Source organism: Gopherus evgoodei, chromosome 1 (genome assembly GCF_007399415.2).
Source record: "Gopherus evgoodei ecotype Sinaloan lineage chromosome 1, rGopEvg1_v1.p, whole genome shotgun sequence".
NCBI classification, from domain to species: domain Eukaryota; kingdom Metazoa; phylum Chordata; order Testudines; family Testudinidae; genus Gopherus; species Gopherus evgoodei.
The window spans coordinates 304,099,994-304,118,548 of NC_044322.1; the positions used below are offsets into that span (position 1 = coordinate 304,099,994).

The 18,555-nt window shown below is 42.1% G+C and overlaps 1 protein-coding gene across 4 annotated transcripts; it reads right to left on the bottom strand.

Moving 5' to 3' along the window:
* Window positions 1–525: 525 nt before the first annotated feature.
* Window positions 526–18,294, bottom strand: RXYLT1 (ribitol xylosyltransferase 1). 4 transcript variants are annotated; one of them, XM_030548853.1, is made up of 7 exons: window positions 18,121–18,294; window positions 16,321–16,491; window positions 14,176–14,278; window positions 11,197–11,511; window positions 8,211–8,381; window positions 3,917–4,080; window positions 526–739 (listed from the first exon to the last, which is right to left on the bottom strand). In XM_030548853.1, exons 1-7 carry the CDS (start codon window positions 18,263–18,265, stop codon window positions 726–728), a joined length of 1,083 nt encoding a protein of 360 aa, XP_030404713.1. In that variant the 5' UTR covers window positions 18,266–18,294; the 3' UTR covers window positions 526–725. The 4 variants fall into 4 exon arrangements, with proteins under 4 accessions (XP_030404713.1, XP_030404710.1, XP_030404711.1 ...); XM_030548850.1 differs by lacking the exon at window positions 526–739 and having other exon boundaries at window positions 883–4,080; XM_030548851.1 differs by lacking the exons at window positions 526–739; window positions 8,211–8,381 and having other exon boundaries at window positions 883–4,080.
* Between the last annotated feature and the right edge of the window lie 261 nt (window positions 18,295–18,555).

The following is an 18,555-nucleotide window of genomic DNA, read 5'->3' on the forward strand; positions in this document are numbered from 1 at the left end:
CTGGTGTGGCCTTTTCCCATCATAGCCTTGGAAATTCTTTCAAATATTTTTTCATTTTGTCTTTTGGAACGGAGTTCTGTTAGCACTGAATCCTACCCCCATATAGCGATCAGATCCAGTACTTCCTGTGCGGTCCATGCTGGAGCTCTTTTTCGATTCTCAGGAGACTGCATTGTTACCTGTGCTGATGAGCTCTGCGTGGTCACCTGTGCTGATGAGAGCTCCACGCTGGCCAAACAGGAAATGCAATTCAAAAATTCGCGGGGCTTTTCCTGTATACCTGGCCAGTGCATTAGAGTTCAGATTCCTGTCCAGAGTGGCCAGTGGTGCACTGTGGGATACTGCCCGGAGGCCAATAACTTTGATTTGTGGCCACACTAACCCTAAATCGATATGCTAATATCGATTTTAGCGTTACTCCTCTCGTTGGGGAGGAGTACAGAAATCGATTTAAAGAGCCCTTTAAATCGATATAAAGTGCATTGTAGTGTGGACGGTTACAGCGTTAAATCGATTTAACGCTGTTAAAGTCGGTTTAACTTCCTAGTGTGGACCAGGCCGAACACTCTTTCAATATTTTTAAATACATAAAAGGCATGAGACCTTCTTGAAGCAAACTTGACTCATTTTGGCAGTCATGCATACCTTTGCTAAAAGTGATCCAATTTGCTTTGAAAACAAGATGATCTTTAGAGGTTCTACTTGTAGACTGCATCCCCCATGTACTAATAGCTATTTCCTATGAAAAATGGTATTGCTAATGTTTCGCATAAAACACTTTTACATACACAAACAATTCACTCTGGCATCTCATTCTGTGGTTTGCAAGGAAAAAAATTCTGGTAGACAAACTCTATGACATAATATAAACCTACTAAGCCACACTGTTCATCACTTTTATATGAGAGGATCTAGAAAAAGCTATTGTGGGAACCATTAAAAAGTGAATATCTATTGCAAAATTGCTTTGCTGTGGTACAGTCTAAACACAGAAAATATCAAGGTAAAGATAAAATTATGGTACATGTTTTACTATTTAGTTGCACAGAATAGAACTGGCTCTTGAATTCATGCATGCAATTGATACTATATGGCATTCTTACATTTAGAGACAGTACAGCATTTAGAGAATTGACTAAACTACATTCAAAATACGGGAGTATTACGAGTCGTATAGCGCAGCCCAGGCCATATCATTCACTGAAATGATTACAACAGTTCATAGTAAATATTTCTTACACAGCAAAATAGTACCAGAGCTCCTTGGCTACTCTCAGACATTCAAAGCTCTTTGTCTAGATAGTATTATATGTGTAAATCCCCTTTGAATGTTGACAACTTAAGCAGATATTGAGAATGCTCAAAATTGCCACATGAAGGTGCACACTTATGGCCTGTTAAACTCACAACTTCAGCTGAAGTCAGTGAGAGCTACAGATGCTCAGCCCCTCAAAGTTATGCCCCAATATCAGATGAGAATGAAGATAAGCTTCTTTCAAATGGAGGGGGAAAATCTGATACCAGATACAGTTTTTTCTCAGGAGTCTCTGCATAAGTCAAGGATCAGAAATTCTACACTGAAATACAGTTATACCATTTTTATACAATACATGTTTAATTAGCTTTAGAGCAGTTTCCTTGATAACAAACATAGCAATCAGATGAAAGTTTGCATTTTTCAAAACACACATCTACCATCTTAATCACCAATAACCGAAGCCTGGTTATTTTACAATGGCCATAGATTATTTACATCTCTTCACAATCAAGTTATTCTGCACCATATAACTTCCAGTTCCTGTTATCCTTTGATAGTGCTACGGTGTTGGATAAAAGAAGCTACACACACACAATCTTTTTTATTTAAAAACATTCTTTGAGTTAAGAACCACCATCTACTACTTTTTCTTTGGAAATCTAGTATGCTATCTTCTTTCTTAGTTACACTTTTCCATTTTTTATGGAAAGATTAAGTTATAATGTAATGAAGCTTCAAGTCTTCAGCAGTTTCATTGGACAGACAAATGACATACTATAAGGATAAATTAGTTTTGTCTGTTTTTATTGGAGCAGATAGTGATCCATAGATCTGCAGCTGCAAGAGAAACCCTACATTCCTGGATCTACCCAGGGTCACACAGTAGAAAATGTGCCACCCCTTCACCATCCTGCCACCTCCTGTGCCAAGAGGCTGTGGAGGAAGCTCTGCAGATCCTTGCACAGGGGAAAACATGAGAGCACGGGATACTACACCCACACATGTGGAGAATCTGACAAGCAGAGAGTGCAACCCTCTCTACAGTAGAACTGAATTAAAAACAAAACCTTAAATAGCCACAGGTAGGGGCAATCACAAACAAATGCAGAAATGTAAGAATTACCTCACTAGAGAAGACTGGTGGTCCACTAAGTCCAGTGTTCTGTCTCTGACAGTGGTTAGAACCAGATGCTTCAGATGGAAGAGCAAGGATATGGGAAGCAGGCTCTTAGATTATGCTGGCACATCTGAACATTTTTACTCCCAATCCCTTTTTGAATCTTTCTAAATTCTTGTCCTCAAAGCTATACGATAGATGCACAATTGTGTTTATAACTGTATCTGAACAAGTGGGTCTCTGTTTTTGTTAAAAATGTTGCCCAAATGCATCTTCACACACTGTACTCATACTCTGACAACATCATACACAATCATCAAAACATTAAAGGGAAAAACTTTCAATAAAAGGTAAACTGTTACTTTTTGGTGGGACAGGGATGGATAAGGAGCTTAGACACATTTAAAATATGAGGATGTTCCTTTACAGAAGTGTTTTGGATGAAAAAGATTTAATGACCATTTATTCCAGCATTGTTGGAGATACTTTTAGTATATGGTAGCAAGCTAGTCAAAGAAGTGGGCAGTGGTGAGGATAAGTGGGGTAGCAGAGAATATTCCATCTATCAATGGCCAGTTTTGGAGAGGAAACTTCACAGAAATTAAATTTTTCAATACATAACATCTCCCCCTAAGACACTAGACAAATAGGAGGAGCCCAAAATTATTAAATGGCTTCATTTTGTACCTGCCAAAAATGGGAGGGGGGGAAAGAGCTCTCGCCATCTGCAATAGTTTAAAGACTTTATTAGGATATTGTTAAAAGTTCTGTCATTCAAGGCCTGCTTGACCATAGTTCTCTTTTTCCTCAGTTAAAGAAAACTATAATAAAGTTATATTTTAAAATAAGGAAATATGACAGCAGGAGACTTTCAGGAAAGAATGCTTAAGGTATAAATATCAGTGAAGTGGAACCACCACTTATTATGCTTTTTGTGAAACATTTATCTTTGGGTGATGTATTTGCTGAAATGCTTCCATATCTAGATTAAAACACAGAAGTATTGACTTGCTAAGAATGAGAGATAGTCATTGCAAAAAATAATAATAAAATAGATGTCATCCACCCAGACTACTATCCTGTAAGACTGCATCCTCTCTGAATGTAATTTAGGAAAGAAGGGTGAAAATCAGCCCTGGATAAGCTGGTGCAACTCTACTGACTTCAAAGAAATTGCACCTGCACTGGAAGTGGTTCATTTATTTTTTATTTTTACATAAAAGCTTACTTGAAGGTCAGTGAAAATTAAACTTTTGATCTATTTTTGACTTTCAAAGGGGGCAATTAACCTCCTTTAGCATTTGGTAGAAATGAATTTTCCAAGATATTAATAAATTTATGTCTCATTTGTGCTTTGAAATGCCGGTACCATTCTATAAGCTTTTTTCTCCTTTGAATCTTTTCTTGTAAGCTCATATTTTTCTCTTTTTCTAAAACAGCAGGAAGTTCTTCCCAGTTTTTAATAAAGATAAATGGAGCCCCCATGGTCTTTAGTAATTGCAATGGAGCACTGTGGTATATAGATGAATTTCCACACTTGCCTGGTGTCATTACATCTTCTACAACAGGAACAGAGCCATATGAACAAGCTTCATAAATTCTGTAGCATTCTGTATTTACTCCCACTGGGCACAATGTGAGATCACTCTGCAGCAATGCATTTTGATAGATTCTAAAACTTTCATTTGTTTCTTGAGGCTGCCACCTAGAAAAATACAGAAGTTGAAAATTAACACTACATTTTCCCTTCAGGGGTAGATGTATTCCAATGAAAAATAGAGATCCATGTTATTTTAGTATATATAAATGTTGCAGAGCTGCAAGGTTTGTAACAACAGGTCTGAGAATCAGCAAGGTTTTATGTTTCAATCCACATATTCCTAAACAGTTTTTGGGGGGTATTTATAGAAAAGTTCACCTGTAAGCTATAAATGCTGTAAGAACAGTTTTCAACTGACGGCCTTTAAATGAAGCATTAATGCTTCAAGCACTCACGAAAAAAAATTTTTTTTTAGAAAAATATTTTGCACTGGAAGTCCCTATCAATTTACTTCATAAGCAAAACTAGAAGGTTATTAAGTGGCTCAAAAATAGGCATTTAGAGACAGAATGCTCTGATAGACTTTTTGAAGCAAGAATAATTCCCCCCCCTCAATATTTAAAATCAGCAGGGGGATTTGCTGTTCAGAAATGAGAATGTCAGGCAACAATTGTCAATCTCTTTAATTTCCTCAGAGGGTGCGAGGTACTTTGTGTGACAGCATTCTGGGCCATGGATACTGAATAATCTCTCTCTAGATTCTATATTAGCTTCTCAAGTTCTTTTGTCCAAAATTTTCAGAAAAAGCGTTAAGTTGCCTTTAGTTTTATTAATTGCATTTTAATATTTATAATAAAGGTTTTTTAAACCTTCCATGAGAACAACTGTATAAACTAATTAAGAGTAGAATTAATTTGTTTGGTTCAATCATGATGACAGTCTACCCCAGGGGATGGTGAACTGTGGCCTGGGGGCAACATCTGGCCCTCAGGCTCCTGCTGGGGAGCGGGGTCCAGGGCTTGCCCTGCTCCGTAGCTCTATGTGGCTCCCAGAAGCAGCGGCATATCCCCCCTCCGGCTCCTATGCGTACGGGCAGCCCAGGGAGCTCCACACACTGCCCCTGCCCCAAGTGCCGCCCCCGCAGCTCCCAATGCGCAGGAACCATGGCCAATGGGAGCTGCAGGGTTGGTGCCTGCGGACAGGGCAGTGTGTGAAGCCCCCTGGCTGCCCCTATGCATAGGAGCCGGAGGAGGGACATGCCGCTGCTTCTGGGAGCTGCTTGAGGTAAGAGCTGCCTGGAGCCTGCACCTCGACCCCCTCTGGCACCGCAACCCCTTGCTCTAGCCCTGATCCCCCTCCTGCCCTCTGAGCCCCTCGGTCCCAGCCCAGAGAACCTTTTTGCATCCCCAAACCCTCATCTCTAGCTCCAATCCAGAGCCTGAACCCCCAGCTGGAGCCCTCACCCCCCCCACACACACCTCAACCCCCTGCCCCAGCCCAGAGCCCCCTCCCGCACCCTGAACTTCTAATTTCTGGCCCCACTCCTAATTTCTGAGCCGTCACTCCTACCCCCAATTTCATGAGCATTCATGGCCAGCCATACAATTTCCATTCCCAGATGCGGCTCTTGGGCCAAAAAGTTTGCCCACCCCTGGTCTACCCACTTAATAGTCAAAAAGATAGTCCTGCTACAGTATTGAGATGGTCACACAAAAAACAAAGCTTGTATTTACAGTTTTTTCCTCATCTAGACTGTTCACGGAACCACATTACCCATGTCAAAACACATTATAAAGATGTTTTGGGCCAGGGACCATGTACAGAGCCAGACCAGATTTAGTTCTACTCTGAGTCCTTATAATTTATATTCTCTCAGTCCTTGTAATTTACCACTAATCTTTATAAACGTATTCTATTGGTCTTGCCTCAGGATTGTTTCTTTTCTTGGCAGTCTACCTCCGAGTCCTTTTCTCAAGTCCCCCTCTATTTCTATGTCTATTTTCCAGTCTCTTCTTTGATATGGTCATCTTTTCAGCAGTTTTCTTTGCCTGTGCCTTTATTGGTTCTGCCTTCACTGCAGTCTCAGCTAGAGTTAGTTATACAGTGCAACTAGGGCTATCAAATGATTAAAAAAAATTAATCGTGCTGTTAAACGATCATAGACTACCACTTTAAATATTTTTGGATGTTTTCTACGTTTTCAAATATATTGATTTTAATTACAAACACAGAATACAAAGTATACAGTGCTCACTTTATATTTATTTTTGAATTACAAGTATTTGCACTGTAAAAAAACCAAAATAAATAGTATTTTACAATTCACCTAATACAAGTACTGTGGTGTAATCTCAAAAATAAAACAGTGTAAAATTGTAGAGCCTGCAAGTTCACTCAGTCCTACTTCTTGTTCAGCCAATCGCTAAGACAAACAAGTTTGTTTACATTTGCAGGAGACAGTGCTGCCTGCGTCTTGTTTACAGTGTCACCTACAGTGTCACCTGAAAGTGAGAACAGGTGTTTGCATGGCACTGTTGTAGCCAGCGCTGCAAGATATTTATGTGCCAGATGCGCTAAAGATTCTTATGTCCCTTCATGCTTCAACCATCATTCCAGGGAACATGCGTCCATGCTGATGACAGGTTCTGCTGGATAACAATCCAAAGCAGTGCTGATGCATGTTCATTTTCATTATTTGAGTCAGATGCCACCAGCAGAAGGTTGATTTGTGGTGGTTCGGGTTCTGTAGTTTCTGCTTCGGAGTGTTGCTCTTTTAAGACTTCTGAAAGCATGATTCACATCGTGCCCTTCTCAGATTTTGGAAGGCAGTTCGGATTCTTAAACCTTGGGTCAAGTGCTGTAAATATCTTTAGAAATCTCACATGGTACCTTCTTTGGGTTTTGTGAACTCTGCAGTGAAAGTGTTCTTAAAATGAACAACATGTGCTGGGTCATCATGAGAGACTGCTATAACATGAAATATATGGCAGAATTTGGGTAAAACAGCAGGGGACATACAATTCTCCCCCTAGGAGTTCAGTCACAAATGTAATTAATGCATTATTTTTTTAAATGAGTGTTATCAGCATGGAAACGTCCTCTGGAACGGTGGCAGAAGCATAAAAGGGCATACGAATGTTCAGCATATCTGGCATGTAAATACCTTGCAATGCCAGCTACAAAAGTGCCATGCAAATGCCTGTTCTCATGTTCTGGTGACGCTAAATAAGAAGAGGGCAGCATTATCTCTTGTAAATGTAAACAAACTTGTTTGTCTTAGCGATTGGCTGAACAAAAAGTAGGACCAAGTGGACTTGTAAGCTCTGAAGTTTTAGATTGTTTTGTTTTTGAGTGCAGGTATATAATAAAACCACCTATATTTGTAAGTTGCTCTTTCACAACAAATAGATTGCACTACAGTACTTGAATGAGGTGAATTGAAAAATACTATTTCTTTTGTTTATCATTTTTAGTGCAAATATTTGTAATAAAAATAATATACACTTTGATTTTAATTATAACAGACTACAATATATATGAAAAATGTAGAAAAACATTCAAAATATTTAATACATTTCAAATTGGTATTCTATTGTTTAACAGTGCAATTAAAACTGTGATTAATCGTGATTAATTTTTTTAATCATAATTTTTTTTTGTTTAAATAATCGATGAAAGACTGTTCAGATTTTTTAAAAGTATCACCTCCTCTTTACGGGAATACCTGTTGAATTCTGCCAAGGTTTAAGGTAGCAGTTGTTAAAAGCAAATTAAAAAGTACCATTAGAACTTATTTCAGTTAGTCAGCAGATCCGTCCTACCTCCTGAAGACACGAAATGAACGATATTGTTTAGCTAAAGCCATTGTCTTTGTATGTAGTTGATGACATAAAGCTCTGGTTTCATGTCTCCCTCTTCTGGTAGGTGGATAATATCCACAGGATGTATGACACAGATTTTGAATATCCACTACCCCTTCCACCAAAACCGGGTATGTGTGAGAGGAGACAGGACTGGCTGTATTATGTTAAATATTTCTTTCAAACTATTTCAAGACACAAACACAATGTAAAATACTGTAGCACACAAGGAGTTAAGGCATCCAAGATCTGTATGAAAACCTCAGCTCAGCAAGGTTTTCATTGTTTTAAGTTTGACCATTGTCATTATTTATACTATTTTATTTATAACATATTTTAAAAGAGATGACCTAGGTCATCAATGATCTAGGCAAGGGGCTTTGAATAATTCAGCTAGCAAACTATACATTTAGAAAAGTAAATCATAGCTCTTACTGTTCTCTGGCTGCAATCCAACAGAGTTTATCAAGCCCATCTTGTTTCAAAACTTCCATTAGGTTCTCCCTAGATGAATTCTTATACACAGTTCCTAAAAAATTACATAGATATGATCTTGGAGAACGTAGCATTGACCAGTTGGGCTCTACAATGGGGAAATTCCTGTATCTGTAACAACAATGCATACATTAGATGAAAATATTTTTATGTCAAAGGAAAAAGATGGGGTTTTGCACCATTTCATGTTTATGCAGCAGATTTTAAGAACTGGAATAGCTTTGTAATCAATTCCAATATTTAACTACTGACTGAATTTTAAAAAAACAAAGATAGCCAAACACTGATGGATAATATTTATCATTATCCCTTTGTTTTTAGATTAACATTCTGTAGAATGTGTACATAATTCCACTTGGTGCTATCAAAAAGAAGTTAGGGATCTTCTAGGGTGTGAATCAGAAAAAAAAAATCTGTTTCAATAGCAGCTGTTCTCAATACCACCACTTCTTTTGGCTGAAGTTGCTGGGTTAGTGGTTCCTTTGGAGTTGATGTCTCGGTTATTTGAATCAGCTGAAAGTGTACGCTGTAAAAACAATGCCATTGGTATACTCCCAAATGAAAACTCAACTCTGTCCCTACAATCTGTGCATCTTCACCAATTTAATCTGTGAATTAGACTTAAAGTCACCGATTTTAGTCATAACAGCACCAATGGTTCAGCTAAAGGGCTGGCAGAGCCATTTGCATTATCTAAATCTAATTTAACCCACTTTTGTACGTTAGTATTAAATTACGTGTCCCTCTTACAGCTGTCACAGTCTCAAAATTAGCTATGATTTTCTTTCTAACTTTTTTATTTTTAGAGAGTGGATCAATAATACTGTTAGTTTCCCTTCTATTTCTATATTTTTTCTATATTATTAGAGTAAGGAAACAATTTGGAAAAAAACATGCATTGATCACAAAATTAACCTAGTTTCAAAACAAGCCTGTAGTCTTACTCCTGGGGGAATTCTGTGCCACTGCACATATGCAGAATTCATGTCCCCAGCAGATTTCTTTGCTTCCCCAGAGAAAAATGACTTTCTGATGGGAGAAGCAGAGGGAAGCCACAAGAGCAGTTATGTGACCCTCCCCGGCAATATGTTTTAGGTGCCCAGGGCAGCCAGCAGAGAGGTAAATCACTGCAGGGGGTGGGACTGGGGAAGACCCGGCTGGTGGATCCTACCCTGTGCCGGGCTCAACTGCAAGTCCCGGCTGGGCTGGGGAGCATGGGACTTCCTCTTCCCCTGCACAGCGTCCATGGCCAGGTCAGACCCACCCTCGGAGTCCCATTAATGTTGCACCCATACCCCCCCAACAAGCCTCTGTGCATTCAGATCCCCCCAACCTGGATCCTCCACTGAGCAGCCTGACCCCAGACTGACCCAAACAGAACCCTCTCAACCCACACCTTGATTCCTCCACATTGAGCCCCTCCACAGTTGGATCCTGCCAGGCTAAGCCTGCCTGCCCACACCTGGCACGGAGGGGCAAGGCCGGAGGATGTTTCTGGGGCAGGTCTGGTACTTGCTCTGTGTCAGGGTTGGGTGCAACCTCACCGCTGAGTCCATGTCCCAGGGGAGAGCTGCAGTGATCTCCCCGCTCTGTGCAGCCAGTGGCCTGCGCTCCGCAATGCCATGCTGGAGTCTCCACATTTATTTGACAAATAAAATTTGCAGAAATTCGCAGAATTTTAAAATATTGTGTGCAGAATTTTTTATTTTTTGGTGCAGAATGCCCTCAGGAGTACTTTAGTCCATCCTCACTTTCCTTGGCTTCTCCACCACCTTTGGTACTGTTGATCATACGCTCCCGTTCTGAACATCTTATTCCCCACCCCCACCTGGGACTTTCATGACTCTGGCCTTGGCTACACTGGCGCTTTACAGCGCTGCAACTTTCTTGCTCAGGGGTGTGAAAAAAACACCCCCCTGAGCGCAGCAAGTTACAGCGCTGCAAAGCGCCAGTGTAAACAGTGCCCCAGCGCTGGGAGCACGGCTTCCAGCGCTGTAAGCTAATCCCCACGGGGAAGTGGAGTACCTGCAGCGCTGGGAGAGCTCTCTCCCAGCGCTGGTGCTGCGACCACACTCGCACTTCCAAGCACTGCCACGGGAGTGCTCCTGCAGCAGCGCTTTGGAGTTTTGAGCGTAGCCAAGCCCTTTGTCCTTTCCTGGTTCCCCTGCTATTTCTTTGGACAGTAATTCAGCACTTCTTTCAGAGGTTCTCTCTCTTCCTTGCCGTTGTTTTTCTCTGTAGGTTTCCTACCAGACTTTGTACTTGTTTCTTTCCACTTCTCTCTGTCACTCCCTCACCCACTCTTCATTTGGGTAATTGCATCCATTTACATGGCTTTAACTTCCACTTTTACATCAATGACTGCAAATCTACTTTTCCACTTCTGACCTCTCCCTCTTTTTCTCACCCCCTTACCCCTGCATCCCAACCTACCTCTAGGGCATTTCCTCCTAGTTGCCTCATTGTCATCTTAACATGTTCAAAACTGAATATATCTTTCCTTACAAACATTGATTCTTTGCCACTGTGGAGGCTCCATGTTTACTTTTTGTCAATGGCATCCTGAGCAAATTTCCTTTGGTTCCAATAAAAACATGTTTTCTAATGGTCAGCATTGCAAATTCAACATGGATCTGAAAATTAAGCTTTCTGGCTTGCATTATCACCATTGATAATAGAGATTCTGCAGTTGGAATAATTCTGTTAAGACACGAGTAAGACAGGAAAGGATGAAGATAACTCTCCTATAGCTGTATCCACTCTACAACACTAACAGGATTAAAATGTAGTAAACATTTATTGCAAGGCATCTTACTATAAATGTTTCAGAAATAATGTTACAGATTTAACTGCTAAAAACATTAGGCATGTACAGTTCATGCATAACTGATTCCTTAACTGTAATTTGTTTATGTTTAACACTTACGTAGCTACTCCTAAAGGCCACTGGAAAATATCTTCTTCGTTTACCCAGGTACAGTCATATACCACAAAAAGTAGTTCCACAAATCCTCCATGTCTTTTCAGGTATGGGTGAATCCATTCATTGTTACACTGTTCACTTCCAAGCAGCACAATGGCAACATGCCTCAGCTTGCGAGTTTGTATTAAAGTTTGTGCATAATGCAACCACTGAGTGGCGTAAGTGATCTTTGCATCCTCTCTTCCATTCAGAACTAGAACCACATTATCAGCTTCTACTGAAAAGTATCCCGGGACTACGGCTGGACCAGTGATGAAACTGTGAATAATGAAACACAAACACTTGACCTCTTCTGAGATATGTTACCACTTTTATGCATATTCTGTTCACTGCATTGTAAACAATCTGCCTGCAGTATTTAGAGATTTTGTTTCTTCATTAAAACAGACATTATGTGCTGTAAAATACTTTTGCTATTGTGACAAATTTCAGATGTACAGAGCAGGGCCGGCTCTAGCAATTTCGCCGCCCCAAGCATGGAGGCATGCCGCGGGGGGCGCTCTGCCGCTCGCCGGTCCCGCGGCTCCGGTGGACCTGCCACAGGCGTTTCTGCGGAGGGTCCGATGGTCCCATGGGTCTGGTGGAGCTGCCGCAGGCGTGCCTGCGGATGTTCCACCAGAGCCGCGGGACCAGCAGACCGTCCACAGCCACGCCTGCGGCAGCTCCACCAGACCCACCTGCCGCCCTCCCAGCAACCGGCAGAGCGCCCCCCGCAGCGTGCCGCCCCAAGCACACGCTTGGCGTGCTGTGGCCTGGAGCCAGCCCTGGTACAGAGTCTAAAATGACAATTTAAACTTTAGTAAAGCTCGTGTTGGCCTTTTACCTGAACAATAAAGAGATTAAAAATTAATTGCAAACACGGTAATGTGCAGGGACGTCAGAACCTTTACTATATTCAGCTACTGAAAAGTCTTGAAAATCTGAATGAATCCATTGAAACCAGACAGAATCCCTAGAATAATTAGTTAGGGTATGCTTTGTCATCTGTGAAATGGATCAAAAACTTTTATTCTTTTCAAAACCAACAGAATACAAAATACTACCATAGGGACTGAAAACCTTCAGTTTCATATGAGAAATCTGTAATACTGTATTATGACAGACACTATTATGAAAGGAAGGATGGTCCAGTGGTTAGGCCGCTAGCTTGGGACTCAGGAGACCAGTGTTCAATTCTCTGCTCTATCACAGACCTCCTATGTGACCTTCAACTCTGTGCTTCAATTACCTACCTGTAAAATGGGCATAATAGTACTTCTCTAATGGGAAGGGGGATTGTTAAGATACATACTTTAATAAATTTTGAGGTGCTCAGTTACTACAGTAATGGAGATCATTACAGTGCCTACCAGATACTGCACTTCACCTTTGTTTAACCATCCAAAGGCCTGACCTTGCAAACACCTATGCATGTATGCAGTCTCATTGAAGTAAATGGGACAACACACATATGTGAAGTTAAACATGTCCATAAATACTTGGGTTCTGATCCTGCAAACAATCTGGAAAGCAAGTCGGCGTTAATGTTCTAAAAATTCCTTGAGAGTAACTTAGAACTGGGAAGGTGGGTTATTCTTGAAGTTTGGTATTTTTTTTTTAATTTACATTTGAAAAGTTCTAGGAATGTTAAATTATTCCTCTGAAAATGTTTGGGGTAAATATATCATGTCCTGTTATGCCACCATATTCTGCATCAATGAGAACAAAGAAACACCCTGAGTTTATTTACCTGCCCATTTTAACTGGTATTTTGGCAATTATGTCTTTAGAGTTAATACTTCTAAAAAATACCCATATGTAAAGGTCTCAGTGCCCCACCAATAATTAACATTAGCAAGATGCTTCCCCACCCACACTCCCAGCAGCCTACAGACTATAATAATAATAATGCACAAACCCCATGAGCCAGCAACATTAAATAGTCAAATACAGATAACAATTTACTTCAGCCAGCCAATAAATAAAAATGAAAAAACCTCCGCATTCCCACATCACACCTAACAACATACCCTCATGCTTCCTCACAAAATCCTATCACACAAGCGGATTTTGTATTGTGACTGGAAGACATGAAGTTGGGCTATTTCAGATTAAGGAAAAACAGATCAATCATAGATAGAATGAGAAAATTCACATTTTTTTACTTGATAACTAACCTATCCAATTTTTAATTTTTGCTGTATTGGTACTTTCCACTTTGTAACTCTGTATTTTGGAAATATCTGAAATGTGAATAGGTTTTGCTTAAAATGGAGACTTGGCAAACTCTTCTCCTCCAAAGAGGTTAGGATAATCTGGTTACACCCAGAAGACAACCTATTTAAATGCCAATATAGAAGTCCTTTCTCCCAATGAGATAGACATTAAGAAACTATGTAAACATGTTAAGTATTATTCACCTGAAACTGACAGATAATTTAAAGAAGAAAATGTTTTTAACTAGTCAAGATTCTAAAAACCCATCCATAAGTGTAGCAAAATATTTCTTATCACTAGTTAAAGCCACAATTGTAATCTGTAGGTGGGAAGAGTGGCCACAGAAGAGGGTGAATTCCAACCTTGCCAGCTTCCACTGAGTTCTTTGCACAAAGCCTAATTCTTCTGGCTTTAAGCAGTGATGGGCAATAGGATTGTTCTTGTAATTTCTAGAAATTACATTTTAAATTAATCAAACTGTCATACAGAACGTATTTAACACAAGGTCTGAAATTAAGTATGGCAATAAATATGTTCATGGTTGGTCAGAATGAATCACCAAAACAAGCATTATTGTTATACCATTTCCCTTTATGCAGATTAAAATATTTACAATTGTTGGAGTGGGAGGGATAAAATATACAACTGGACACCTTTTCCTACACTGTTTACGTTTTAGACTGCTAAAGTTAACACAAAAGAAGGTCAGTGTCATGCAACTGGTACCTGAAATGTGTTTTTCCTCCCTTTATGCTTCCTTCTCTCCACTGCGCAGTCACATCAGCAGGTTCAAGCAGACCTTCAAGAATATGTTGCCAGAGGTAAAGACCTACATAAATAATGAAGAGCGGCTGGAGTACTTGGTGCATATATGGCATCTCCTGTCTACTGTAAAAATCATATCAAAAAGAATTTCTCAGGATTTGTGTGGCAATGATGGTGGGACGTGGATGTCAAATTTTCCTATTTAACATGGATTGGCTGCTCAACCCTCAAAAAATAAACAAACCCATCTACACTCTTTGGAATTAAAAAGGGAGGATTTTCTACATCAGGCCAGAATTTGGGCAGTTATTTTTTAAATTGTAGGCAGGCAGTGTCCTGTTAACTGCTGGACAGGAAAACAAAAAATGACTGTGTAAATATATTTGTTAAAATGTTAAGCATTATCAGATTTAAGACAAGTACACTTGTCACAGGGTGACTGGCCCCTTTAAGAGGCAAGGGGGTCCAGTGTACCTGGACTGACCACCTGCTGCCTAGTTGGGCTTAAGGGAAAGCATCTGGACCCTATAAAGGCAGACACAGCTGGCCGGGGTGGGGGGCAGGAGACAGGTTGCAGATGCCTGAAGACACTAAAGGGAATGAGAAGGCTCTTGCAGGGCCCTGATTCAGCAGGGAAACAGACCCTCCAGGAGGAGATGGTGGGCCAGCTGAAACTGGAATGAAGACTTGTTTGAATTCTATTTTGAAAGAATAAATAAATTGGCACCTGAAAGTGAATGCTTTGTATTTGGCCTGTGGTCTTTTAAGGGGCACTGAGTGAAGGGGAAACTGAGGCAGGCCTCAGCAGAGCCACACTTGGCAAGGAGGAGGCACTATAGTGTAGTCATGCCCAATTACAACACCGTTTGAAGTTGCGAGAGAGAGGTGAGGTTTCTCCCTTGGAAACATGGAATATTTTTACAATGGAAAAATACCCACATGGAGTATGTCAATGAAAACAAAAGACCACCATAAAAAATCCCATCTAAAGATGGCATTGTTGCAGTTTCAATGAAAATTCCTCCAAAAGTTCCATTCACATTCTAAGAAGGTCAAGGTTCTTGGAGTTTTATGGATAGAGGAAATGCAGTAGCTTCTAAAATGGAGCAACTTTCAAGTTAATTGCTAGCAGTGCCAAGAAAAGGGTGTTCACTTTTAGATAATTAAGGCCCTAGTCCTGCAAACAGTTACATGCATCAGTTCAATATAAACACTAAAGTATTTTAAGTTACATATGGGAAGGTTCTAGATGGGTTGCTGTGTCCAGGGCAATATTAACCTATCAGTAGGCCCTGGCATAGAAAAACATACACTTTACCAGCCTGATGCAGAGGGGAGGTCTTAGAGGGCAGGGGAGACTAAGCCCACAAACACAAACTCCGAAGCAGCAGCTCCTGTTCCACAGGGTGGGCATTCTGGGTTTGTGAGACGGCACATGGAGGCACCTACCAGCCCATGCAGCCCTCATCCAGCCCTGTGGGACAGAAGCCACCGCTGAAGGGTGAGCAGGGGCAGGCTCACTTTCCAACTCTCCCCATTTCCCTGGCCTCCCCTCTGCACTGGGTTGCGGTACTAGGGCAGAAGGTGGTGCATATATGTAATGGTGGGTCACAAAGAAAAAAGAAAAGACAAGACAATGTAGTTGGTGAGTCCTCTTAGTAAAAAGTCTGTGAAGGGAACAAATCTGCACAACCCACATAGTGTTTCTTTCTCTCAACTTCTGATCTAGAAGTCAGCATGAAAAAGTATTCACCAGGACTCTTCAGTTTTTTGTATCGCACTATGTGCTCTGGAATGAACAATGCAACACTACGCAATTTGCTTAGGATAATCCAGCAAAGAGAGTCCCTGACAGCAGTATAGGATAAGCAAATGATCAAAATACACCAAAGAACTGAAGTTCTCATTGTGTTGTTTATACAGTTCTGAATAATAAATACTTATCGCTTATACCAGGCCTTCCATCCAAAGACAGCACAGTACTTTAAACAGGTAAGCAAACTCTGTTATACTCACCTTTACAGAAAGGAAAAGGGAGACACAGAAAGGTTCAGGGACTTGCAAGGTCACTTAGCAGTATTAAACATATTAATCACAAATGCTTACCAATAGCTGCTTTACCCCAGATCTGCACTTTAAGGTCTGTTTGTTTTTGCTGGGATTTCATATTTTTTAACATTTGAAGATTAGTTTCATATCTCTGCTGTGAAACAATCTGCTCATTTTTTTCATCTCCTTCCCAGGGATTCCATTCTTCATTTCCCAAAGAAGAGCGTTCTATGTTTAAAAGACACACATTTTGCATTAACAACCTCAGGTCTACAAGTCTACTCCTAATCGTTACAGAAATAACTTGTCTCACTTTAGTAGATGCTTTCTAAGGTACTGTCCACAGCAAGACTATTTTCAAAACACACTTATGCCCAACCATGGCTACAGCATAGCTTGCATCTGTGCTCATTGGATTAGCGTACAGTGACAAAAATTAGACGTCTAATTCCCCACAGGTAGCAATAGTGGAAGCTTTAGTGTAGACAGGGCTCAGGTCTGCCTGCGCAGCATTGGGGCCTACACTTGTACAGCACAAAGCACAATGCTATCCTGAGCCCTACTGGGTATCTATGCAGCTACCACAATAAATTGTGAATTTTTTAATCCAGGGCATGAGGAATTTTCTTTGTGGACGTTCCAGTAAGCAGCTCCTGCAATGAAAGATTGAAAGGGGGTGTGTGGGGGGGGGGGAGGAGGGGTAGCATGGACGACGAAACAACCTAGAGAGACCTATTTTCCATATTATAGGAATTATATTTAAGACTCAGAAAATATGCATTTTCCACCCAGGTGACTCATGGGCATAAAGTTATGTCTCACTGATGACAAAATACAAAGACTCTGTCACCAAAGTTAGGAGAGTGACTAGCTCTAGAAGCCAGGCCTGTATTTAATCCTCTGAATTGACAGCTAGATTAAGAACAACTGCTACTACAGTAAAACCTCACATATTCAAAACAAATTGGCCCTAAAAGGAGAAAATTTCAGAACAAACCGGAGCAGATTCTGAGTGTTTTCGACCACAGACCCTGTCCCTCCCGATTTGCAACCCCATGGACCATGCGGCAGCAATTCCTGAGCAGGAACACAGATGGTTACGTTACGCGGCAGAAACTGCACCTAGTTGCAAAACGGGAGGGTTGCCCAAAGTGTGGTCACACCGGCACCATGGATCATGTACATGCCATCGCAGAAGCGGACCTTATCAACAAAAGCTTCATTGTGCTTATGGTGACCAGACAGCAAGTGTGAAAAATCGGGACAGGGGGTGCGGTGTAATAGGATCATAGATATAAGGAAAAGACCCCAAAATCAGAACATCTGGTCACCCTAACTGTGCTGCTAGCATTGCTGACATTTACTGCTGAAGGGCTAATTCTTCCAAGCATAGACATAAACATAGACCGAGGTTTTGGGCAAGGGCCCCTCACTAGCAATTGAAACCTGTAGGTGCCACGGGCAGGCGCCTCAGTCACCTCAGACCGTACGGGTGGCTACTAGCTAACCCCCACCAACCCAAAAGGCTTAGCTAGCTGCCTACGTCTCCAGCTTGCTACATAAGCGGCACCTCTTGCCGCTGCTGGGTGGGGACAAAGCTTCCCCCCAACCCCTTTGTATTAAAGCCCAATTGCCAGGAGCCTCAGCTACCCGGTCACCAACATCTCGGGCGCTAGGCTCGGCACTCGGGGGGGATATTTCACAGGGCAGGTGCCAAAGGGGCCGGAAGACACTGCAGCGTCCCCATCACACCCTCTGCTTGCTGCCTAGCAGCAGCTGCCGCCCAGAGTGGCCCCCGCCCACGCCCCGGGTACGTGTGACAGCGCAGCCGCCGGCCGGGCCCCTCGGCAGCGTTACCTCTGCCGAGCCGCGGCTGCCGGGCGCCGCTCCGGGAGGCGGGCGGCCGCCGCGGCCGCAGGAAGACGCTGTAGGCCGCGTAGAGGGAGAAGAGCACGTAGGCGGCCAGCAGCGCGGAGCAGAGCCGCTTCCGCGTGGCCCGCATCCTGCCGCAGCCTGCAGGCCGCGCGCGGGGCTGGCCCGGGCCCGCCTCCCGTCTCGTCACGCGCCAGCGGGGGGGCTGCTGCAGTGGCCCCCGCCTACTTGGAGGCGGGCGGGGAAGGGTAGCGCCGGGCCGGAATTGATCCAGCCAGAGGCGGGACCCCCACGGCGGTGCAGTGGCCTAGCAAAACCCGGCCCGACAATTGTCCGCCCCCCCACCCCCGAGGACAAGCTCCTGTTGCACAAAGCCACCGCTGGCTGCTCGTGGCAGCATTGGGCCATTTGAATTGTACA

Bases quoted from the DNA above. Each gene is read 5' to 3' on its own strand.
- RXYLT1 (XM_030548850.1), bottom strand. From the start codon at position 18,265: ATGCGGGCCACGCGGAAGCGGCTCTGCTCCGCGCTGCTGGCCGCCTAC. The intron at 11,512-14,175 runs GTACCAGTTGCA...CATTATTCACAG, and splicing joins GGAGGAAAAACACATTTCAG to TTTCATCACTGGTCCAGCCG. The intron at 4,081-8,210 runs GTAAGAGCTATG...GTATTTTTCTAG, and splicing joins TGGATTGCAGCCAGAGAACA to GTGGCAGCCTCAAGAAACAA.